Source organism: Gymnoscopelus microlampas (assembly GCF_963454915.1).
Source record: "Gymnoscopelus microlampas genome assembly, chromosome: 6".
NCBI lineage: Eukaryota > Metazoa > Chordata > Actinopteri > Myctophiformes > Myctophidae > Gymnoscopelus > Gymnoscopelus microlampas.
Window position 1 is genome coordinate 44,360,472 of NC_139943.1, and position 25,257 is coordinate 44,385,728.

The 25,257-nt window shown below is 45.3% G+C and overlaps 1 protein-coding gene across 1 annotated transcript in view; it reads left to right on the forward strand.

The window, feature by feature from the left end:
- shank3a (SH3 and multiple ankyrin repeat domains 3a) overlaps window positions 1–18,581 on the forward strand; it is a gene marked incomplete at both ends in the record, with an annotated part of 270,098 nt that extends 251,517 nt beyond the window's left edge. Inside the window, 8 exons of the mRNA XM_084059359.1 lie at window positions 135–270; window positions 6,011–6,091; window positions 6,394–6,417; window positions 6,949–7,076; window positions 7,313–7,418; window positions 7,963–8,510; window positions 8,671–10,820; window positions 18,023–18,581. Coding sequence (XP_083915485.1) covers window positions 135–270; window positions 6,011–6,091; window positions 6,394–6,417; window positions 6,949–7,076; window positions 7,313–7,418; window positions 7,963–8,510; window positions 8,671–10,820; window positions 18,023–18,581 — 3,732 coding nt within the window. The remainder of the gene's footprint in view (window positions 1–134; window positions 271–6,010; window positions 6,092–6,393; window positions 6,418–6,948; window positions 7,077–7,312; window positions 7,419–7,962; window positions 8,511–8,670; window positions 10,821–18,022) is intronic.
- Window positions 18,582–25,257: the final 6,676 nt, after the last annotated feature.

Sequence of the window (25,257 nt, forward strand, 5' to 3'; positions counted from 1 at the left end):
CATGCCTCTTTATACTGTATCCTTCCTACTATATTTTCAGAATATAGTACGAAAATGTTGATGATGGTGTGTGTGTGCGGGTGTATGTGCATGTGTACGTGCGTGCGTGTGTGTGTGTGTTTATGCTCCCTCAGGTGAATGGGGTGAATGTGGTGAAGGTCGGCCACAAGCAGGTGGTGTCTCTGATCCGACAGGGGGGGAACAATCTTCTGATGAAGGTGGTGTCCGTCACACGCAAACCCGAGTCGGAGGAGGTTGTCCGCAAGAAAGGTAAGGACCAGAAGAACCGAGGGGGCATTAAGAATACCAATACCCTCTTATAAAATAAATATTTCACATTTATATCGCAAAAATATATTTTGGACCCTGTATAATATATATGCAGTACATCAACAGAAATAGAAACTAAATTTATATAGTTTTTCATTTTGGCATTTTCCAAAGCATATTTTTGGCAAACACATTCCTTGTGCAAACATACCTGACTTTAATGATACTCGGATTTGTCTTGCACTACCAAAGCAGACACATTCAGTATGATGCAACAAATCATGTTACTCTATGCTACTCTAGTAGAACACAAATAGAATGCAGAGGACCGAGGGATAGAACAGAGCATTTTTCACTTTTTATGTGATTGCACAGAATGAAGCCAACGGCAACAGCCTGTTACCATCAGGGCTCAGCACTCGTTCAACAGGTTGATGCAGCTGATAGGTGGTCACTGCTCAGACAGATGCCAGGTCATAGTCCATATTCATACGGCGGCCATTTTGGAATTTAACATTGCATTGCTGTGGCAACTGGTGTGGCAACTGGGGTGGCATTTCATTGACTTAATGGCAATATGGACGCCGTGTGAATATGATCTATTGTTGACCTGGCATCCTATAGTGGCATCCTATAGTTTCAATGTACAGATTATTGCCTTTTTTAATATATTCTACTGTTAGACTGATGATAGGCCTTTATCTGATCCTGCAGGGAAAATTCAGTCGCCAGAGGCAGTATAGCAGTTAAAGGAGACACACCATGAATTTTAAAACAATATTTGATATTTAATATCATATGGTGTATGTCCCTCAAACCATTTTCAAAAGGTTTGAGCCTAAATCAACACTCAGATATACTCATCCCAAGTCAATTCTCTCAGGTTTATAAAGCACTTTCAGCTGCAATACCAAAACGTCCTGTTGGGCAGAGGGGTGCTACTGAGCAATTCTGTCTGGCAAAATACATGGGCAGAAAGTTTCGTGATGTAAGCAAACATTGCCATTCTGAGATGGCCTGTTCAGACACGCCCATTCTAAAAATCTCTGAAATGAGAATGAATGACTGAATGTTAAAAAAAAATATTTTTTTTGGGTACAAGAGACGCTGGGGAGCCCAAAAAATACCCCAAAAATTAAAAAAAGTGAAATTCATGGTGTGTCTCCTTTAAAGTACACAGTGTATCCCAGAGGTCAGGGGGTCTGACGTAATGCGTCCCCGTATCACCACCTTGCAGTGGCCCAACAGGAAGTCCAGTACCCTTCTGCACATGGTCGCTTTGTGTCAAGCTTGGCTGGAACTATTGTGTTGAATGCCAAGTTGCAGTCCACAAAAAGCATTATCGCACAGCTGTTCCTCCACAGCTGTGTGAAGAGCCATGGCAATTACATTGCAGGTGGATCTGTTTTGATGATATACAAATTTCAATGGGTTCAGTGTGGCAGGCAACATGGAACAAATGTAGACCCTGGCCAATCTCTCAAAGCATTTTTACTGACATTTGGGGTGATGGCGATAGATCTCCAGTCGTTCAGGCATCTTACCTTGGAGTGCTTCGGGATAGGCAGTTAGGCACAATGGTGGACATTGTGCCTATCCCTGTGGGCACCACAGCCTGGGAGAGGGAGACGTTGAAAATGTCCGCTCCCACCAGCTGGTCCACACATGCTCTGAGGACTCTGGCCTGGCCATCAGGGCCAACCGCCTCACAGGCGTTCACCCGTTTGAACGCTCTGTGCATGTCAACCTCCGAGATGTTTAATGGGCTGGCCTCCCCAGGTGGTGCTCCCTCTGAAGTCTGTTATTTTCTCTTGCGCTCGCCACATGCTCCTTGTGTCACTGGTGTCAAATTGGTCTTCTAGTTTGACCTAGAAGACTTTTGATGGCTGTCTGGAGGACAGAGTTGGTTGTACCCAGATTCCTGGATCTGAAGGCAGTATTATGTGCATGTAGTGCAGTGTGAACATCGCTGCAATTTGACTTTTTTGGAAAAACGTCATCAATGCACTTACTGATAAATCCAGACACTGTGTCTGAGGACTTGGTGACATTATTCCCAGAGGTGTGCCGAAACATCGTCCAGTTCACGTGATCAAAGCAGTCCCGTAGCAGCTGTAGAGGATAAGATTTGTGTGTTTCTGTTGTCATGGTGACCGCTACCACGTTTTCCCTTCGCTGTAAATCCATTCGGTTACCATGTCAACTGTAGCCCGTCCACACTCAGCTCCCACACAGCCCTGGCAACGTCCCTACAACTGTGTCTATGCGTATCCATGCTAGGTTTGCAACATTTTGGGAATATTCAAAGGTGGAAACTTTCCACGAGAATAGGGAATAGTTTGGCCACATGGCCACCAGTATTTTAACCCTTGAATTGGTCAGCCTGTTGCGTGCCCGCTTACTATTTGCAAGTTAACTGAAATATCGTATGTGATATCAAACATTTTCACTTCAGTAATATCAAAACTGACATGACAGTATGTAGTCCTTCTAGGCTCAGATGGTGTAGCTGTATGGGCTTAATAGCACTGCATCACAATATGTTGAGAATCATCTGCACACCAATGGAAAAACACGGTGCATTCCTATTAAGTCGGATGCAGTCAAATGAACTGTACTTGCGATAGATGAGTGGTCTGCACATTGATGCAATTGTCATTAGATAAGGATTATGGTAACGAACGCATACCATCTCTCTTTTTGTGGCTGTAGTGATACAGAGACTGTGATAAATGAGTTGACCCAGTTCCTTGGGGACAGTATTGTACCTACTGCTGTAGACCCCTGTGTAGGGCTAATTTCTCTCTTCACCCCTCTCTCTCTCTCTCTCTCTCTCTCTCTCTCTCTCTCTCTCTCTCTCTTGCTCTCTCTCTCTCGCTCTCTCTCTCTCTCTCTCTCTCTCTCTCTCTCTCTCTCTCTCTCTGTCTCAGAGACACACTTTCTTTCTCTATCTACTCATAAGCCTCTCTTATTAGACCTGGCTCAGAGGAGATATGCTCAGACAATGGGTTCCTATAGTGCTTGCCAACGTGTTGTCACCACGGGGGGGGGGGGGGGGGGTGGCTAATCTGAAATGCATGCATGTATGTATGTATGTATGTATGTATGTATGTATGTATGTATGTATGTATGTATGTATGTATGTATGTATTTATGGTATTTGAGGGGGGGGGGGGCACATGGAAAGCGAGTAGGGGAATGACATACGGCAAATGGTCTGGCCGGCTGGGACTTGCTGGTCAGGGCATTTTGAGTCACTGTTGTATGTTCCTTAATTGGTTATTCTGGGTTGCCCTGGGTTTTGGTATATACTGTACAGAAGTTCAGAAGTACAGTCCATTTCCTATGCTGTGGTCGCCTGCCGCTCTTTGTCCATTTCTTGTCGCCACTATCGGAGTGTGAAAATATAGTTAGACACGTCGGAGAGGCCGATTAAGACAGGTAGAGACATGCAACGCAGCGGGGTAGAGGGAAATCAAAATGGATGAACGGACCTTGCGGGCGTGAATGGGGGACGGGACGAGAAGACAACCTGGGGAAGTGGGATGGTTTTAAAATGAGTTAAATTAACACAGAGGATTTTGCTGTGCGTACAGGATCTGGGTGAGACATGCTTAGGAGCTGCACTGTAGATTGGTGACAGACGGGCAAGACAGATGTTCGTCTGTGCGTTTCTGAGCTGAGGTGATGTGATGTGTGTCTCTTGTGGGTTCCCTCCCTCCCTCTAAACTTCTCCTAAATGTCTGTTTTTGCTTCCCGCTCTGTGCTGCTGTGTTAAACACACTCTCTGGCAGCTCTTCTCTTCCACAGGGAATTTCTCTGCATTTTTGTGCCTATCTTAGCTAGCTTATACACACTTGCACTCAGACAGAGAGATACACACATACAGTACATACACAGTCTCTCTCTCTCTCTCTCTCTCACACACACACACACACACACACACACACACACACACACACACACACACACACACACACGCATTCTCTGCACCATCCGAGGCCTCACTACTGCCACCGTTACCATGGTGACTACACTGCATGTTTGAATTAAGCATTACAGCGAGAGCATCTCTCTCTCTGCATCTCTCTCTCTCTTGCTGCCTCTTGTCTGTGTCTCTGTTCCTCTCTCTCTCTCTTTCTCTCTCTCTCTCAATCTTTCTCTCAATCTTTCTCTCACTCTCTCTCTCTCTCTTTCTCTCTCTCTCTCTCCCTCTACGTCCTCCTCCGTCTCGTCCACTCCCTGCATACTGTACGAGAATGTGCAGACCGGTCGGTCGAGGTGAAATGAAGATGCGTGATATGGACCTTCCCCGCGGACGGCATATGTACAGTCGGACAAGCAGGAGCGTGCCTGCTGACCGCAGCAGAACAGTCCGACGCGTGGCAAGGTGTCCCAGCGTCTTCGCAGGTTCGAAAATCTACTTCTAGCTCTCCAGTGGTGCATTGAGACTTGGGGGTGGGTCGGTGGGAGGGGGGGTCTGTGCGTACAGCCGGCCGATCAGTCAGTACGGTTGGGTATTGTTAGGAGACTGGAGTTGGAAGACGCGAGGGGTTATACGGTGCTGTATCGTGCCGCAACTGTAGCCGTGACAGCTGTGGCTGAATTGTGGTGCTGCGTGTAACAAAGGGGTTTTGGAGTCACACCAGGCCAATGGACTTCACCTCATTGTCAGAATGTTGTGTGGAATACCGCAGAGTCAGGACTCTGAAACTACACCATAGCTTCGTTTCAGACAGCCGTCGATAGCTGTCTTCATCGTTCGCTGGTTTTCGGCAGTGTTCCTGTGTCGTGCCGCTGTATCCTATAGAATCCAGCATTCAGCAGAAGCTGTCTGTCACAGTTTGAGGTGGAGTGTTTGCCTTCCAGCTCTGTACCTGTGTGTGTGTGTGTGTGTGTGTGTGTGTGTGTGTGTGTGTGTGTGTGTGTGTGTGTGTGTGCGTGTGCGTGTGCGTGTGCGTGTGCGTGTGTGTGTGTGTGCGTGTGCGTGTGCGTGTGCGTGCGCACTGGTAGAATCATGAAGGTTCCTGTCTGCATCGGGATGTGAGCGGTGCGGTGCGCTATTCTCCTGACCACTTGATTTACTTAGTTGTGCGCTGGGCCTGCGTGTCACTACAGTCCGTGCTCCCTCTGGGAGGCTGTGCTGAGGCAGGTCCTGCTTGCGGGACAGCGTATGTGCCAGTACAGCATGTTGTTTGCGATGCACCTCTGCCACAGCTCAAACGGGAGTAAAGGGGCGATGGACGCCTCACTGCCTCTCCTCTCCAGTTCTGTTTTTCCCATTTCCCGCTGGTCATGGGGGCTGAGCTCTGTTGCGGTTGGATTCAGCGATAGACATGACACAGACGGGACATGAGCCGCATGTTCACCGCCTACGGACTGCTCCGTGGCGAGGGTTCCACAAACTGAGACGCTGAGAGACTTAACCGAAGTACACTCACACACACACACACACACACACACACACACACACACACACACACACACACACACACACACACACAGTGAGACCTGAGGAAACAGACATAAAGACAAAACAGAGCAATGAAGAAGCTTGGCTCCAACCGCAGCCTGAATAAGGTGCTGACCCAGTGCGAGACATCTGGCTCGACCGAGTTTGACCAGATCAAAGTGTCGAAGACTGGCTGGTCTGGCCGCCTGGGCGAGGCCAAGAGGGCACTGAGCCGCAAGGCCAAATGGTCACCAACAGCGTCCTCAACGCCGTGCCTTTTCTCCACAGCCCCTCCACCGCCCAAGAGAGCTCCCAGCACCACCCTGACGCTGCGCTCCAAATCCATGACCGCTGAACTGGAGGAGCTGGGTGAGTGTAATGCAGACATGCACCTGCAGAGATACATGCAAACCCACTCTCATAGATGGCACACACAAATACACACTCACAGTCAAGGCACACACACACACACACACACACACACACACACACACACACACACACACACACACACACATTTTGCAATCGCTTCCTCCTTTCTGAATCGTTCTAACTTTTCTTTTTCCTCAAAATTAACACACACTTTTGTCTGAGTGGTCTCTCTTGTTTAGCCTGTACTTGTCATTTTCTCTTCCTCTCTGTTCTCTGATGCTATCTGCTTCCTAACCAAGCTTCTGCTCGAAGGAGGAGAGGAGGTGAGTCCGAGGCAAGGAACCGGCACCTCTCTGACGAGCGTCAAAGAGGTTACTATCCTCCCGCTTTGTCAATTTAAGCAGCGTTAATTATTAGAACAGAAGAACCGAGACACAGACACTGTTAACACTCAATCTCTCCCTTGTCTCTGCATCACTCTTTCTCTTTTCTATCTCGCTGTGTCAAACTCACTCACTTCCTTACTACCCTTTTCTCTTCACCTCACACAATATAACACATTACCTTATCACATAGCAGCCATTGTTCCCCGATGAGCAACTTCTTCCTCTGCCACTTCATTGGTTATTTGTATTCCTTATTGATTTCTTTTTGATCCGGGTGATGATTGCTGATTGTTTGACTTTGTTTATATCACACTAATATATTTAAATGTCTTGTGCAGTGTTTTTCAACATCAGCTTTAAGGAGTGGTCACTGGCATGTTACATGTTGTCCAGTGGCTTATGCATCTAATTTTCTTCTGCTGATGCTTTGACTCTGTATTCAGTCCTATCTTCCATCTCCTCCGACAGAGCGACTAGATGAGATGCTGGCATCCCAGGAACCCATGCTGCGTTCCCAGCCCACTGAGGCAGATTATAGAGCGGCTACGGTCAAGCAACGGCCTACCAGCAGGAGAATAACACCGGCCGAGATCAGTGTGAGCACACACACACACGCACGCACGCACGCACGCACGCACGCACGCACGCACGCACGCACGCACACACACCGCACACACCGCACACACAGCGCACACACAGCGCACACACAGCACACAAATAGGAATTTTGTATATAACACATTCATTTTGTAACCTGAAATTCAAAGGCACGCCTACTTAACCAGTTGCACCTGTCCTGTACATTTCAAATGTGTCTCTGTATCATGTGACAGTCGCTGTTTGAGAGACAGGGGATGACTCTGCACGGGGGACTCCACCCAGGCATGGAGAGAGGCCATATACATCTACCCAAAGGAATGTCCAGGACCAAGTCCTTTGGTAAAACAAATGCACCCTCATTCAACTATTTAGGCACAGCAGTGTTGCTTGTCTGCAACAACACTTGATGTGATTTGTGTTGGACCACCAAAAGGTCAGCTTTTTGCATATTTTGGCCATATCACTCAGCCCTACACCATGTCAATTTCATACGCAGCAAAGTAAAGTTAAATACATTTAATTTTAGTGTATACTACACTGACAATAAAGGGATTCTGACTCTGATTATGGTCTACAGTATTTATAATCAAAGTTGATTACGTACAGATACGGACGGATCCTTCTGTCAATTTTCAGCGATAATTTCACCTGTCTTTCTGCATATTTTTCTGAATTTTCATGGATACTCATGAAATGGAGCAGTACCACTGGAAATCGTGGGGGCACTGTAGCCTCCACAAACACTTGAACTACTAATTATATCTATGATAATTATATATAATGATATAATTATAGCGAGGCACGAAGATCTTAACAAAATGGCAAAACTTTTTGAGGTGCGGTTGTATCCAGGGCATTGATTGACGCACGCTTTCCCCCTCAGGCGCCACCGAGGAGGACCGCCTGTCCGCCCTGGCTGGCGAGCACCGCTTCCCACGCAGCTCCTCAATGACCGACAGCCTCCGAGAGCACTCCCAGTCGCACCCCCAGCCGCACCCCATCCCTCCCCCGCCTCAGACAGCGCCACCCCCTCCCCCGTCCTGTTACTACCTGGACACGGGCCCTCCGCCGGCCTTCTGCCCGCCCCCTCCTCCCCCCTCCAGGGCTCTGAGTCAGAGTCACGAGCAAGGAGGCCGCTCCAGCTTCAAGCCCTCGTCCCTGGACCTGCCGTACGAGGTGGCCCAGCGGCAGGCCACGCACTTGGAGAGGCAGAAGAAGGCGCGGTCCATGATAATCCTCCAGGACTCCTCCCACCTACCCGTGGAGCCTACAGAAATACCCCGCCCGTCCGCTGCCACCCCGCCTGAGAGGATCAAGAGGAAGGGTCGGGTGATCGACAACCCCTACGCCAATGTGGGGCAGTTCAGTATCGGACTGTACACTCCAACTAAACCACAGAGGAAGAAAAGTCCACTAGTCAAACAACTACAGGTAAGATTACATAGAGGCTTGATGGACATGGTACAATAAAACTTTTTCTATTATTTTTTTTATTTATTTATTTATTTTAGAATTACTGGATCTTTATAAGAATAGGCCATTTCTAAGGTAAATGTAGTTGTGCATGTTTAATATTATTGTCTCTGTGCAGGTGGAGGATGCCCAGGAAAGAGCCAGTCTAGCCTTAGCTGCTGCACACTCCCGGGAGAGCTCACCCTCAGGACGACACCCACACCCCCACGGGCACACACACACCAGCCGTGCAGATTACTACCAGCAGCAGCTGATGGCTGAACGGGAGCGCATGCGCACCCAGGGCGAGGCTCTGCTCCAGGGCAAGGGCCCGTTCCCTGCTGCCATTGCCGGAGCCGTGAAGGACCGCGAGCGGCGTCTAGAAGAACGGAGGAAATCCACTGTCTTCCTGTCCGTCGGGACCATGGAGGGGGCTGCCATCAGCCCCGAGGCCCCCTCTCTAATTCAGTCTCGCTCCATCGATGAACGGATGTTGACCCGAGAGCTGGGTCATCTGCCTCCTCCTGCCTTGGCCCTGAGCCCTTCACCTAGCGGGACCACCTTCATCCATCCGCTAACAGGCAAGCCTCTAGACCCCAACTCACCACTGGCTCTTGCGCTGGCCGCAAGGGAGAGGGCACTGACCTCTCAGAGCCAGTCCCCGTCCAGCAGCCCAGAGCCTAGGACTAAACAGGAGCGGGCTGGCCCGGGCGGAATATTCATTGACCAGACCAAAGAGTCCCCCCGTTCTGCAACTCCCCCGTTCTCCCCCCACAGCGCCAAGGCACTTGGGTATGGAATTGGACCCTCTCCCGGGGCAATGTTGACTCATCAACCCACCAAACCCCTGTGGGCCATGTCACACTCGCCTGTAGTGCTGAGACAGGAGATGGAGGGTAGAGCAGAGGAGAGAAAAGAGGAGAAGAGAGTAGAGGACAAGAAGAGCATGTTGATCAGTATTATGGATACATCGCAACAGAAGACAGCAGGGCTGATTATGGTCCACGCCACGAGTAACGGCCAGGCCGTAATACCAGGCTCAGAACTGGAACAGACTCCTGCCCCAGCGGCAACTGAGCCAGGTAAACCTCCAAGCCCTCGGGCTAAATCCCCCAGTCCCACGGCCTCCCAGCCGCAGCCCCAGCCCCAACTCCAGGCCCAGCCCCAGGCCCAGCGGCCCGCTAGTCCGGGCCAAGACAAGAGTCTGGTTCAAGGCAGTTCAGAGGAGGATGTGGATCCCTACACAGTGACCCTGCCCCCTGCCATGCTGTCCTCTAGCGACGAGGAAACAAGAGAAGAGCTGCGTAAGATTGGAGTGGTGCCCCCTCCAGATGAGTTTTCTAATGGGCTGTTGGCGCAGGCACAGGCAAAGGCACAGGCACAGGCACAGGCGCAGGCACAGGCACAGGCACAGGCACAGGCACAGGAGACCCCCACATCCCCAACGAAACCCGCCACCACCCCAAGTACCCCCACTACACCCACGGTCCAAATCCCCTCCACCCCAACCACACCGAGCCTGACCCCCACCCAGCCTCAGTCACCCCAGCCCCCACCCCCGCCCAGTACAGCAGTCGTCTCAGGGAAGACCTCGGACCCTCTGGAGCCCCCGTCGGTCGGGGAGTCCGGTTCGGCGGCCGACTCCGGCGTGGAGGAGGCCGACACCCGCAGCTCCAGCGAGCGAGACCACCACCTCGAGACCACCAGCACCGTCTCCACGGTATCCAGTATGTCCACGCTGTCGTCGGAGAGCGGCGAGCCCGCCGACACACACACCACGCACACCTCCTACGCAGACGGGCAGACCTTCGTGCTCGACAAGCCGCCAGTGCCTCCCAAGCCCCGACTCAAGTCCCACATAGGCGGCAGTAAAGGACCCGTCACCTTCAGGGACCCTCTGCTGAAGCAGAGCTCCGACAGTGAGCTCCTGTCGCAGCAGCAAGCCGCCGCCCTGGCCATGGCCGCGGCCGGCGGGGCCAGCCTGGCCTCAGGTGCATCGGCGTCGGTGTCTGGGCTAGCACCTACCAGGCCACGCTACCTCTTCCAGCGGAGGTCCAAGCTGTGGGGGGACCCGGTAGAGCCCCGGGGGCCTGGGATAGGCCTGGGCGTTGGGAGTTTGGGGAACCTAGGTGGGCTGGGGTTAGGACCAGACGAGGGAGGGAAACCATCTGTTATGGGGGAGCTAAGCTCCAGGCTCCAGCAGCTAAATAAAGACACCAGGTCACTGGGAGAGGAGCCGCTGGGAGCGTCACTGGACCCTGGAAGGAAGTCACCCGTGACAGGGGCCAGGTAAGAGGAAATATGAGCTGTGCTTTTGCAATTTTTGTACGTCCAATTTACCATGAGACACATTGTAAATGACAGGATCAGGGACAATTATTTAAATTCCCTTTCACTTCAAGGAGAGATTAGTGTCAGCAAATTAATACTCAAAGTCTCAGCCTGAAGAATTGTATATTTGGTCGGTACATTATCAACATGTATTTCACTTTTTTTATTTTTTGTATTTGACTAAATATTTTTCCTTTTTATTTTTTATATCCGCAATTTATAACCATTCTTTGGCCCTGCATTTGTAAACCCACTGGCAGAGAGATTACAAACATCAATACTCACTTTCATTTTTAAAGTCAATATTCTTTCTTGTCAAACAAGACTATACACTGAATATTTCAGATCCAGGGACATTTAGCATCCGGCGTAAAGATGCCTGATATGAACAGTGTGCATGACCTGCTTCTATTTCATTTTAAAGAGTGCTGATTAATCCATATGCCCTGCCCAGTCCGCTGTGACGGTAAGTAAAATGGAAGAAGACATTGCTAGCCTTAACTTCCCTGGTGATGCTAGTTTACCCCATTGTTAAAGTAAATCATGCCCTCCCACCAGTCATGCAGTATGTAGCCACATATGTGAAGACAATATGAGTGTGTGAGTTTATGAGGCACAAAAAAGGGTGACGGACAACTTGTTCTGAGAATAAAGACCAGACAGAAACCAGGTACCTATTGTGCTTCTGTTAATTAACTTGATTTATCTTTTGTTATTTTACACCGTTTTTGAAAGTCCAATGAAGTTCTTTGTATTCCTACAGATGTGAAAAGGAAACCGAAGAGAGCAAACCTAAACTTTTTAGCCCCTAGGGTAAACCAATGCTCATTTTTTATCTTTCTTTCTTTCTTTTTTTCCTTTCTTTCTTTCTTTTCCTATCCTTTCAAGTCTTTTAAATTACATTGAAATGGGATAACCATTTTATAATTTATTTTATTTAATAATATTAGTTGTTACCTTGTTTGCATCACCTGAAATATTTCTTATGGAGTCTTTATGGTTACAGTAAGTCAAATAACAACGGGGGAAATAAAGGACTCACAGTAGCCCACAGTAGTCTTGTTCAAAGTCATTTATTTAGAATCGATGTACAATCTCAAGTGTACACTGCTCCTTGTTTCCATGGTTACTACAGCACCCCTGGGTATCTTGGGCTTTTAGTGCCCTCTGTTGTATACAGCATTCCAGGAAATGGGTCTAGTCGGGTGTATGTGTAACCATGCATTTGTGCGAGTGCACTTTTTGATATTAGAGTCATAATTGGTGCAAACAATGTAGCACAATTCCTGAAAGTCTCTTCTCATTTCTCACACACACACTGTCTCACTGTTGGGTTCTAACCTGCTAGCTACCTCCCACACACCCTGTCTTACCCTACCAGCTCTCCCTGTTCTAACCCCTGTACCCTTGTTCAAATAGTACACAGTACATCCTTGTATCAGCTGCTCTCCGCACTCATCACTGATACAAAACTGATAAGCATAACAACTATGTTGTTTGGACCTTATCCCTATCTCCCATCCTGCCAATATCATGAGCGATAGCCACAAGATGTAAGGATGTATTTGCCCAAATATTTGAACGGGACTAAACTATACAGTAAAGGTGTGCCATGTCAGCAATCATGCTCCTGCCATACGCCATCTGATGGGTTGAGCGTGCAGCCAACATTCCCAAATAATCTGCATGAACCTAGTGAACAGTTAGCACCTGCTAAAATGTACTGACAAAATACTGTGGAAAAAAAGAAGGTTTCCATCGTCTGATGTGAGCAGTTCTTGGATGTAAGTATTTGGTGTAGTGCTTTCTCCAAAATGATAATCATGTGGCGTTTTGCAGATTATCCTAATGCATGCCCAAATATGACATTTGAAAACAAGTTTCTGTCGAACAGTTATTTATGGTAGTTATTTAATAAGAAAAAACTCAAGCACCTTGCCTCATATGAGTACTTGGGCACATTTCTACAACCGTTTTAACCCATTTAGACCTGGAACACCTATACGTTGTTATATATTTCAATCCGGTAATACCTTTGTGTAACATTAGCTGTTGCTATATATATATATAGCAAAAAAACATTTTTAGTTTTTTTTTTTTCAAATTATAATCTTAAGTTTTTCAGAACATTTTGGTCAGGATTTAGAATGCGTTTTTTAGAATCGGCCTCAGGTATAAAATCGCCTTTTTTGAATGTTGTCGTTTCACCAAACATAGGTACTCTCCTACCCAAATACATTCTCTATGGAAATAGAATAGCTTACATAACTCACTTTATACTCAGCCCCACAAAAGGATCTACAGTAGGCTATATGGAACTAGTTTTCTTTGTTTATCATAAAGAACCAAATATACAACCAAATGTCTCCATATGCAACTTTTGGGGGCCCATATAAATTTAGAACCTTTTAATGCTCTACAGTTTTTTTTTTAAACTGTAGAGAATAAGGTTGATGAACAAATTGTGAAATGAGTGTACATCAGAATGTGACTTCAAAAGAGTCTCTAATAGGAAAAGCATCTCACTTTGTTTTGCACAGTTTTCATGCTCTTCTGCTGTCCTTTTCATCTTTTACTGTTGTTCATGCTGAAAATGCTAAATGAGGTGGAAGAAAATTGCCTCTCGCCTGGACATTTTCTTTCACCTCACCAATTAACTTCACTGAGAGCAGATGAGAGAGATATTAAAAGATTCTAAAGATGTTACCTCTGCGACTATCTTGTCTGTCCAGGATCAGAGACTACAGATTCTATCCTCCTGACTGTGTATCTGCCTTTAGTATTCATTATACTTCTGCTGTGGCCAGCAACTGCTGACCATTGCACAAATGCACACACATTCACAACTACACACACCTGTTACCATGCTTTCAAGCCATTGTGGCAATTCATTGAGTTTAAGGAACAAGACTCCACCCAAAGTCACTCAGAAGTTATTCCATTAGAATGCATTGTAAAAGGTTTGTAAGCATGTTTGGCAGTAAAATTGTTCCTAGCATTGTAAGTTGAACATTTATTGATAGAAATATTCACCGCTGATGTTCACAGTAAATCATGGTAATGCATTTGTTTGGGACCCTAGCGTCCCTATTCTGGGGGCGAACCTTTGGCGAAAATAGCCAATCTACAAGCTCACAACGTGCGGCAATGTGGTGCGTTGTGAGCTTGTAAATCAGCTATTTTCAGTGAAGAGATTTGGTGTAGAGGGTAAAAATGAGCGTACCAAGTATAGAGCCCTGGGTGACCCCGGTCAGTAGGGTTTAAGTGATGTTAGATGTTATTATTCAATATAATATAAACAAATGAACATAAGCAGTAGGGTTTGATACCATATAATGGCATACGCATAGAGCCATCAAACTGGGCCTGGAATGCCAGTACCATCTTTGACATTACCCCATCCTCTGATATGGCACAGTGTTCTGATTGGTCCCAAGCAACGTCACTCACACTGACCTTAGCCACTCGAACGTCATTGTGCCATCCCATACCCCAACCAGCAATTGCCTTCAACTAAATCACAGTCAAAATGGAAGTAAAAATGACAACTATGCAAACCATATTCTCTCTCCCTCTTCCTGTATCTGCTCACCCACGCAAGCATCTCGCACACAGCAGAAGCATCCCAGCACTCTGAACTGTGATGATTTATTTTACTCCACCCATCCCTCCCTTCCTGCCTCCACCCCTCCCTCCCTCCCTCCCTTCCTCCCTCCCTCCATCTATCCATCCATCCATCCATCCATCCACCCTCTTTCCCATTGAAACTCCACCACATTAGCATCATGCTACTGTATTGTATGTCCCTTTCATATCCATAATCTTATGTGCTACTGTATGTATCATAGCTTTATCCCGTTCAGAACAGTGTGGTTCTTATTTTGTTTATTGATTTATTTATTTTTCTTTTGCTCTGTCCTTTTCATTTGCTCAAGTTTCTTTCATTTGGTTTATCTTTTGTTTTTTTGTGTTAAGGATAGCAATGGTCCCTGGCTGTTTTCCCCCCTTTTAGCATTACAAAATAAGACATTTACCCCATATAATCAGTTCTCTTGATATCCAGTGCATGTTAATATCACCATCTGACGTGATGTATTCTATTCAAAGCTATTGGAACTGTACTGAAATGTAAACATTTCACCAGAAGACGATAACATCCACAAACGCCAGGGAACATTAGCCACCAAATTTTGTTTTGTTTTCATATTTGTTTTCATATTTGTGTGTGTGTGTGTGTGTGTGTGTGTGTGTGTGTGTGTGTGTGTGTGTGTGTGTGTGTGTGTGTGTGTGTGTGTGTGTGTGTGTGTGTGTGTGTGTGTGTGTGTTCATTGTTTGGTGAAGTGTATGATATGTGACCAGCGTGCTCATTTCTCTCTCATGCTGCCTGCTGGTCAGACCTGCCAGTGCTACAGTCTGCTTTGCTATCGCTGACGTGCCAAACACATACTATACATGCTCAAATGCATGTAGACAGATGCGCGCACACACACACACACACACACACGCACACGCGCACACACACACACACACACACACGCACACGCACACGCACACGCACACACACACACATGCATGTACAATCACACACATACAGTACACATTCTTTCCTTCACATGCATATACAGCACGCGCGCACACACACACACACACACACACACACACACACACACACACACACACACACACACACACACACACACACACACACACACACACACACACACACCATAGGCATGACATGGGTAGCGAAGTTGACTGAGGTAGATCGCAAGTATGGCTGGCAGGCTGCGTTTCATGGAGTGATGCTAACATTCTCTCCCATTGCTCTCTCTCTCTCTCTCTCTCTCTCTCTCTCCCTCTCTCTGTGTCTCTGCCCACCTTGCATGCTCCGCCCTGCTGCTCTGATCTGATTGGTCTAGAACTGACTGTGCGCCCAGGAGGGCGGGACAACTGTGTAAGTGCGCATGGAGCTCATCTCATATACTGTATACGCCCGCTCCTCTCCACCTGATCACGGCCCAAGCCTACGCCCTGCCTATAGCCACCTGCGTATACCATCACACCTCGCTTTTCCAAGGACACATTATACAAATCACTTAAGTTGTGACACATGCACACGTCACATGTACTCACTCACATACACGTGCATGAATGATGAATATGGCTCAGACAATTTGTACAAACAAATACTGCATCTGTGTTCCTTCTCCCTTCCTCCGCTTCCCTGCCTGCACCCAGCCAGACACTGCTATCATTGCACTCCTCTAATCCATCCCTCTCTCCTCCATGACGCTGACCCCTCTATCTGTCCATCATTACATTAGTAGACTATTGGCTTATTGGCCACCTATGGCCTTCTGCACTAATTCATGCTCCTGTCATTTTCACTACAGTGTCAGATGATGGAAGGGGATATAAAACTATGTATACAGTATGTACTGTATGTTGATCCCTATGAAAGTAACAGGAGCACGTATTGCAGTCAAATTCCCAGTGTAGTATCTACAATGGCCTTTGTATGACTGTTGGTCTGTTCCTCTTCATGCTGCAGAAAGGTCAGGTGGAATTGGTCAGAATCATTGCAGATGTGGACAATAGACAATATTCATACAGCGGCCATTTTGTTTTTGCGTTACACACGGGGGGTGGGGGTGGGGGGGTTACGTGAGAGCACGTGAGTATAACATGACAGCAAAATGGCCACCATGTGAATGTGGTTAATAGCCGTGAAGGTCTCCACGACGAACAGTACATTAGATATATTCCAGAGCAGCTTTACAGTAGATTAACCAGCATTATTGTGTGATATGCGTTGAACTTTGAACTTTGGATTACCAGCAGTATGAATCAAGCACTTACACCGGCGCCTTAAGACATGACAAATGTCAGAGCTTTTACTGTCTGTTATCCACTTAACACTTGTTCTCTCTCATGGAAAGACATATCTGTGTCATTTTCCTTATAGAATGACAAGGTATGTTTAAACTCCAACCCCCTGCATGCCCAGTTTACAGTAGCATTCTACCCTTTCTTAGCCATTTTAGATAGTGTCAATATTGTCTTATGTGTGCATGGAGTGTGGCCATCTGTGCTTGTGCGTGTATTCAGAGCGCAGGAGTTGTTTATTGCTAAAATGTATGACACGGCTGTCTTTTCAGGGTTGCACCATGCGAAGGTGCAGAGCACAGCACTGAAAATCTGGTTCCATAATATAGGTCAAAAACTGAATAGGAAAATAAGTTTTCTTTCCAGTTAGGAAAGAATAGTTAAGTTGTGGCAAGAAGTAGTGTCCACTGTAGGTTGAAAGTTTAGATGAAGGGCCCAGTTCCTGATTGTCTATGGAGTTTTAAATGGCCATTGGGCGAACTCAATTGCTATATGTATACTCCAAATGGAGTTTCATCCTGAAGTAAGTAGACCATAGTAAATAGTGGATTTGTTCCGATACCAGTATCGAAAATGCCTCTGATACTGTCTAAAATGCTGGTATTGCCGAGTATGCGAGTATATGCTCCAATCCGATACCAGCTATTATCACGTGATAATAGCTAATTTATCAAGACTTGCCGGATCCTGTCTTGTTTTTTTTTATGTGGACCTTGAACCTTGTTGGAGCTGGTCTTTTACTTGCATCTGCCATAGCAAGCAGATAAGACACTGCCGGAGTTCCTCGCTTTTCATACCCGGTCAAAAATGTCAGTATGTGGAGAGTGTCAACAAAACATGGTAAAGATGTAGTTCAGCATTATGTAACCTTACTCCATGGCCCATATGGATAATAGAGGAAAGTCCCGGATTAGAGCTTTATTTGTGTTGAGATATCCAAGTCAAGGCCTGACCTTTGCATTGTAATGTTCCAACCACCTAACAAAGCTTGCTTCTTTGTTGCTGTGAGATTGAGAATAGCGTGGTCTTTCTAACAGTCACTAACCTTTGGCCAGCACACTGACTGTTTGAAGACATCACAGCAGTTTGCATATGAAACTGTATTAGTTATATCTCATGCTAATAACTTTCTCCTTTCTTTTCTTTCTCTGCCATCTCTCCTTCTGACTTCACAATTTACGCGCTTTCACTTCACGTTATTGCCTTTTCTTTCTTCTGCCTCCCTGCTTTCCTCAAACACTCCTTCTGCTTCTCTTCTTTTGTTTCCTCGACAGACTTTTCAGCAGCCTAGGAGAGCTCCACACCATTTCACAGAGAAGTTATGGCACCACCTACACCATCCGCCCAGGCAGCCGCTACCCCGTCACCCGCCGCACGCCCAGTCCAGGCTCCCCTGACCGGGGCGACCCCCTCGGACGACTCCCAGGCTTCGCCCTGCCAACCTCCCCCACCACGCCACCCCACACTATCCTCAAGTCCTCCAGCCTCAGCCTGCCCCATGAGCCCAAAGAGGTTCGCTTCGTTATGAGGAGCTCCAGCGCACGTTCTCGGTCTCCGTCGCCGTCCCCCTCGCACTCCCCCGGGTTGGGGTCGCCTCTGCTGGCCCTCAGGCCCTTCCACCAGAAGCCCCTCCACCTGTGGAACAAGTACGACGTTGGCGACTGGCTGGAGAGCATCAACCTGGGAGAGCACAGGGCTGGCTTCCAGGAGCATGAGATTGAAGGCTCCCACCTCCCAGCCCTAACCAAGGACGACTTTGCAGAACTGGGGGTAACTCGCGTGGGACACCGCATGAACATTGAACGAGCACTCAAACTGCTGCTGGAGAGCTGACGCCTGCCCTGAGATGCAAGGGAGAAGGACAAGAGGGAGAGGGGCATGAAGAAACAAGGGAGAGAGGGGGGGTTGATCAGAAGGGGAAAGAAAAAGACATATGGCTCCTCTTTTACACTCATACACTGGTTGTATGTTAATGCCCTCTCATTGCATAAGCTTTCCTTTGGTCTTTGCTGAACCGTAACATTCTCATTCCACATTACAATGCCCCACACTTAGCACCGCACTGAATTCTAAGAGGAGGAATCAATACATTACCTCCCCTCACCTTTAGTGTCTGCCCCCCTTATTGCCTGCAGCCAATCAGATCAGGCCTTTGGACAAAAGGCTGGTCTTTCCTTGCGGAGGAGAATTGCATGAGCCTCGGTCCCATTTGATTTGCGAACGTTTCCGTCGCTTGCCCTTGCCCCGCCAATGACATTCACGAATTCTCCCACTGAGCCTCCCCTCCTTTCTACCTCTGTCCCTCCCATCTCGTGGGCCTCCAAAGCCTTCCACAGTTCCAGTAAAAGGAGGAGGGGGAAAGAGTTGCCTCCTCCCAAACAGAGAGTTCAGTTGCCTTCTCAAAATCTTTCTACACAGATCAACGGTGAACACAGGACTACGGACTTTAGTACTGAAACAGCTCCAGCGGGTTGTCCCCTTTCCACCTGCTGTTGTTTTTAAATCGGTGGGGGGTGGGGTGGAGGGGGCCATTTGAGTGCCCCTCCTACCATCCCACCCCCCCCCCCCCCTCCATCCCCAAAAGGTGGAGTGCCGCAAACTTAAGACCCCAGGAGAAAAGATCTCCTTCCCTCCTCCACCTTGGACCCCACCAACGGACAGACTGTGCTATCTTATTATATTTGGAGAATGTTCAACCAACACTAGTGGCTTTTTTCATAATCGATTTGATTTTTTTGGTTTTCCAAAGGGAATTATCCTAGATAGATATGATATAATATAATATAAATGTATGTATCAAAATAGCTTTCAGAAGAAAAGACACAATGTCGCAAAGAAGGAAAAATGTAATAAATAAACCTGCGCCTGTCTTCTGTTTCTAATATAGACAGGAGAGAGAAAACTTTAAATTTATTCCATCAATAATTTACTCATTTCTACCAATTATATACATATATATATTTGACAGAAAAAAGTATATAGATATATGAAAATGGATTTTTTGTCATAGGTATACAACTTTACTAAAAACAATACACGGTATTATATATAAATATATATACAAGATCAACTGTTAATTAACTTTTCCTTACCAGTCACCCTTTCCCGAACAGTAGCATGACAAGTTGCATCATGTCGCGGAAAGAGAGTCTGTCGTATGTTTGTTTGTTTTTTCAAAAAAATTCTTACGGTCTTCCTTCGTACTTAAAGGGCATCCCACAATGTGAGGCCGGGACCCCAGTTGGTGACCATCCCTCTTGCCTCGGCTACAGATCTCAGAAACGCCCCCTCCCTCCCTTCTCTCCCTTAACTTCGTTTCATCCTCAACAACCTCAACACAGTGGGGAAGTTACAGTAAATGGGTACTATTTGTTTACCGCTCAGGGATGGAACCCATAAGGATTTGGGGCACGGCGAGAGAGCATTTCGGCTGCTATTTCACTACCTTTGCTGTTAGACTCCGTTCAAAAATCAGACCAGTGGGCCCAGTTTTCCGCTGTGGAACCTCAGTCTGAAAAAAGGCCAGACGAAATTTCCATCCCTGCAACTATTTATCATGCTGTCTCAGACCAGACTAGGTAACGTTTGGTATAGTGAAGACAAGGGGGGAAGGACAAATGTGTCTCTTATCACTGATAACAAAGAGACTGGTACTATTTCCTAACAAATTTCTACTGGGACAAAAAAAAGCATGTTTCACTGATGAAAAATATAAATGTGAACCCAGCCAAACAAAGAATAGTCTCACAACTTTTTCAAAGAAAAACATTCACATTGCTTTGAATTTGAAGCCTTTTCCTCATTGTATCCTACAAAATAAAAGACCTCAAACAGGGTTTAAAGGAGCTAACAGCCTGTGCCTTTCTGAAACTGTGGCATTGTATAAGTGCATCTGCAATTCAACAGGCTCTGGGGATGGGGTCTCCTCTGTAAGGTCTTAACAATACAACATCTACAATTGTATTGCCCGAGTAGCCCCTGCTGACAGTGAGAATCAGTGAGTTTTATTCATGCAACAGCGAAGCATTTGATGCTTAGCTCATTTTAATTCTCTGTAAGGCCAGGTAGACACCAATACTACAGAAAATAATACGTATTATTTTACGGCATCCGACCTTCACGCCAAGCACATGTGCTTGCGAGGACAATTCCACTATTAGCTCTCTGTGAAATCCTTCTGTAAGTGGTTTTGGAAAAGCACGCAATACAGTAACTGTTGATGTGGTGTCTGGGATCTGGGTTGTAGGAATAGCACTCACTGCCTCACTGTGTTGACCTCACTGACTTCATTTTACTTTGAACACCAGTGTTATGTACTAATTTGGGCATTTTCATTATTTATTCTTTTGGTGTTTGCTGTATTTCTTTCCCTTTTTATTTTGTTCTTTTTTTTCTCCTTTCTTTGGTGGTTGATTTGTTACCCTCCTACACTGTGGGTAGATTTTTGTAGCTTGTGGAACGTGATACTTTTATCTTTCACTCATTTGAATTTTAGAGTGAACATTAATCAAACAGCAGAAAAAACAAAACATATATACATATATATATATATACACACATATATACATATATATATATATATATATATATATATATATATATATATATATATATATATATATATATATATATATATATATATATATATACACACATATATACATATATATATATATATATATATATATATATATATATATATATATATATATATATATATATATATATATATATATATATATGTATATATATATAGTCCATTCGATAAGTACTTAACACATGTAAATATGAAGAAACAACAAATATTTGCTTTTTTATATTAATCACAAGCAAATGTATATATGATAGATTTCATATAAATTTTTGGAAAAACAAAAAATATATAGATATATATATGAATGTTTGGCATATATGCATAGTTAACCACCTGTGGACAAGGTGAGCAGATTTTATTCTTTCTATGAACTCTTGAACCTTTGAACTCTGAACTATGAACTAGGGGATGATTTGCACAAAACAAGGTGCTAGCATAAAAAGCCACCCATTTGTCCAAATCCATATTATGTGCATCTGTGATCCCTTCACTCTTTTTCTGTGTGCTCATTCCCCTCTGACCCTTGGAGTGTATGGAGTGATTTAGAGATTTATACGATGCTGTCACATGCCAAAAATAGCTGATCTACAAGCTCACAACATCTCGTGGATGTGATGCATTGTGAGCTTGTAGATCGGTTTCTTTGGGTCATGAATTTGGCATATATGGCTGCATGTTTGGTTGTGTCCAAAAGCACATACTAACGTACTACATACTACACAGAATGCTATTTTCAGCCTACTGTTTGGTATCTACTAGCAGTAGGCTCTCGCTTCGGACATACTACGAAGGTCAGGAAAGCACCCCATCTGGTACACGCTTGCTGCCGGCGCAAATGTTAGTATGCAATTTTGGACGGGGCCTTTGTATGCATCTCACGTACTATTTAGGAGCTACTAAACTTTCGGACGTGCTAAAAAGTTATTTGGCGTACTAAATAGTATGTTAATATGTGATTTCCGACGGGCCTTTGTTTCCATATAGTGTGTGAGACAGAGAGAGAGAGAGAGAGAGAGAGAGAGTGTGTGTGTGTGTGTGTGTGTGTGTGTGTGTGTGTGTGTGTGTGTGTGTGTGTGTGTGTGTGTGTGTGTGTGCGTGCGTGCGTGCGTGCGTGCGTGCGTGCGTGCGTGCGTGCGTGCGTGCGTGCGTGCGTGCGTGCGTGCGTGCGTGCGTGCGTGCGTGCGTGCGTGCGTGCGTGCGTGCGTGCGTGTCACACATTGAAAGAGTGTGTTTGATAGAGTTTAAGTCTTGGGAGTGATATAGCCTTACTGTTCTACCATCAGAGATACACAGCAGAGGCTTTGCCACACAAATGCAATGTAAAGGCACACATACAGAAATGTGAACACAACCATGCTATAGGTCATTACCTGCAGAATGGGAGATAGGACATCATGGCCCCACACTATTTTATGTTCTACCAAGCTGTTTCTCCCTCAACGCATGGACTACCCTTCCCTATCCCTAAGGAGAGAGAGAGCATTATGAGAAAGAGAGAGTTGGGAAATTATAACAGAGGGTTGAAAAAGAGCATCAACCCAACTGCAACTCACCCTGTAACTGTGATGATGCAGCGTCTTACAGCATTTCCAGGTTTATTTCATAGTCTCCAGATGTATCTTGTGCTACTCCCTCTCCACTATGGCTGGACTCCTTTTTCCTTTTTCAGACCTTCAACTTTTGAGTTTTTGGGGATTTGCTTCATGAGGTTGATTTGAAGAGGATGAGAGCAAAATGAAGTGGGGAAAAAAATGTGCCAAAAAGATCCTAAACTTTTAACTGTATATTTTTGGGGTTTTGTTCTTTTGCTTTAGGACTACCTTAGTTATCAACGTTCTTGAGCTGTTAGACTCAATAATATGGTGCCATCTCCTGGAAATCTTGAGAACTACAGACATTCGTTAGATCCTCCACTGTATGTACAGCACCTTTTAAGGTGACAATACAGTCATTTTTATGTTTTGTAAAGGAAAAAAATATATATATAGAGAGATATATATATAACCTGAGAATCCTGATTTTATGAGCTTTGCATTTAACATTTCTATTTACATTTTGAGACAAGGTATCACAATTGCTTGGTTTAACTGTGAAGGTGATTTACACAAGCTTGTCTTACTGGTAACACATGTGCGGGTGTGTGCACACAAACATGCAGAAACATACATGCAGAAACTCAAAATACACAACACATTCACAGTTAAATGTGGCTATGTGCTTTCTCAGAGAGAGAAAAAAAGAACACTGGAATGGAGATCCAGCAGGACCGTTGCGTAAAGTTCACCACCAATGCAAAACAATGCTTGCGGACAAAGTGTAACAGACAGACATCACTCACTCTGAGTTTTTACCGTAAAGTATTCATCTTATTTTCTAATCAACAAAGCACAATCTACATAATGAGGGAGTGGTGTAACGTTTTTAAAACACACACACACACACACACACACACAAAAAAAAAACACTGAGCTCCGATGACCCAACCAGGAACCAGTGACTTCTTTATCATCAAAGGGGTTTTTCTTTCATTGTCAATTTTCTCCTTGTTTGCACTGTGAAGTTTAGAATGGTGGAACTATCGCTGCCAGTGACTCAGCCTCGTCTTGCAGCATGCTCTCCCTTCTCCTTCTCAACACCTCTTGAAATCAGGCATAATCACAAAGACGAGAGCGCACTTAGGGCTTTTCGCTCAGCAACCACTAGTACATACAATTCTTCGTCTTAATGGTCAACAGGAAGTCAAGATCTAGTAGGAAAGGCTCCCCAAGACAAGAAGTTGAGTGCTGTTGACAAAAATAGAGTAAGGGTGGTTGTGAGGGCTGCAGAGGCAAGGTCTGAGACATTGCCTGGGATATCTTCACCACAGAGATATATGTTTGTTATATTATGTAATAAATTTATAATTAAAAACCGTGTCAACTCCTTGTCAATCCTGTTTAACGGCGGTTAAATCAGTTGAGGTTTTACATGCAATCCGGTGCAGTTTTATTCATTAATTAATTTGAATACAGACGAGATGTTTAAATGAAACATTAATCAGACAGGGGCCTATTTCACAAAAGCAGAATTAGGGGTTAAGCCTGGATTTAACACCTATCCTGGCTTAATTTAGCCAGGATTAGCGATGAATCGGTTTCATGGAAGCTGAATTATCTTGCCAGATTATTTTAGCCAGAGCACCCTGGATAAGTTTATCCATGACTCGATTTCACGAAAGAAAATTTACGCAATCCTACCTTAGTTACCATGGAAATTTAGCTGTGAAGTTAGCCAAATGTACTTAATCCAGTGCCTTGTTATTCAAAATTTTCCACAGTTAATTCAACACATGTGTTTGTATATGGACTCATTTTAATGACCCTGCATTCAAATAAAATGAAATAAATACAATAAGATATAATCAATTTCATTATATTACTGAAATAGAGTGTGACCATGAATCATAATTGTTTCACAATGACTCATGTGATATGTCATTGTCACTCTGTTATAACACTATAGTTCATATTGTTGTTTGATGTTTGATAATATATTACAGTTTTTCTTTTATATTATAAAAAATGTCTGACAGACAGACACACACACACACACATTTGGCCTCCACACTTAGTGATTTTTTTCGGATTTAACTTTCGTTTCGGTAGTGACCAACTTTCGTTTCGGTAGTGACCCAATGGTGAAAAAATACATTTACTAAGTCCAGAGCTCGATGAATGTTAGGGACCAAAAAAAGTCACTAAAAAGTACTACCTACCAATCAACTCTAAATTGCCTGAAACGTACTCCTAACAGGTTTTCGGGGGGACGATTTTGGCCTCCACACTTCGGATTTAACTTTCGTTTCGGTAGTGACCAACTTTCTTTTCGGTAATGACCCAATGGTGAAAAAATTAATTTACTAAGTCCAAAGCTCGA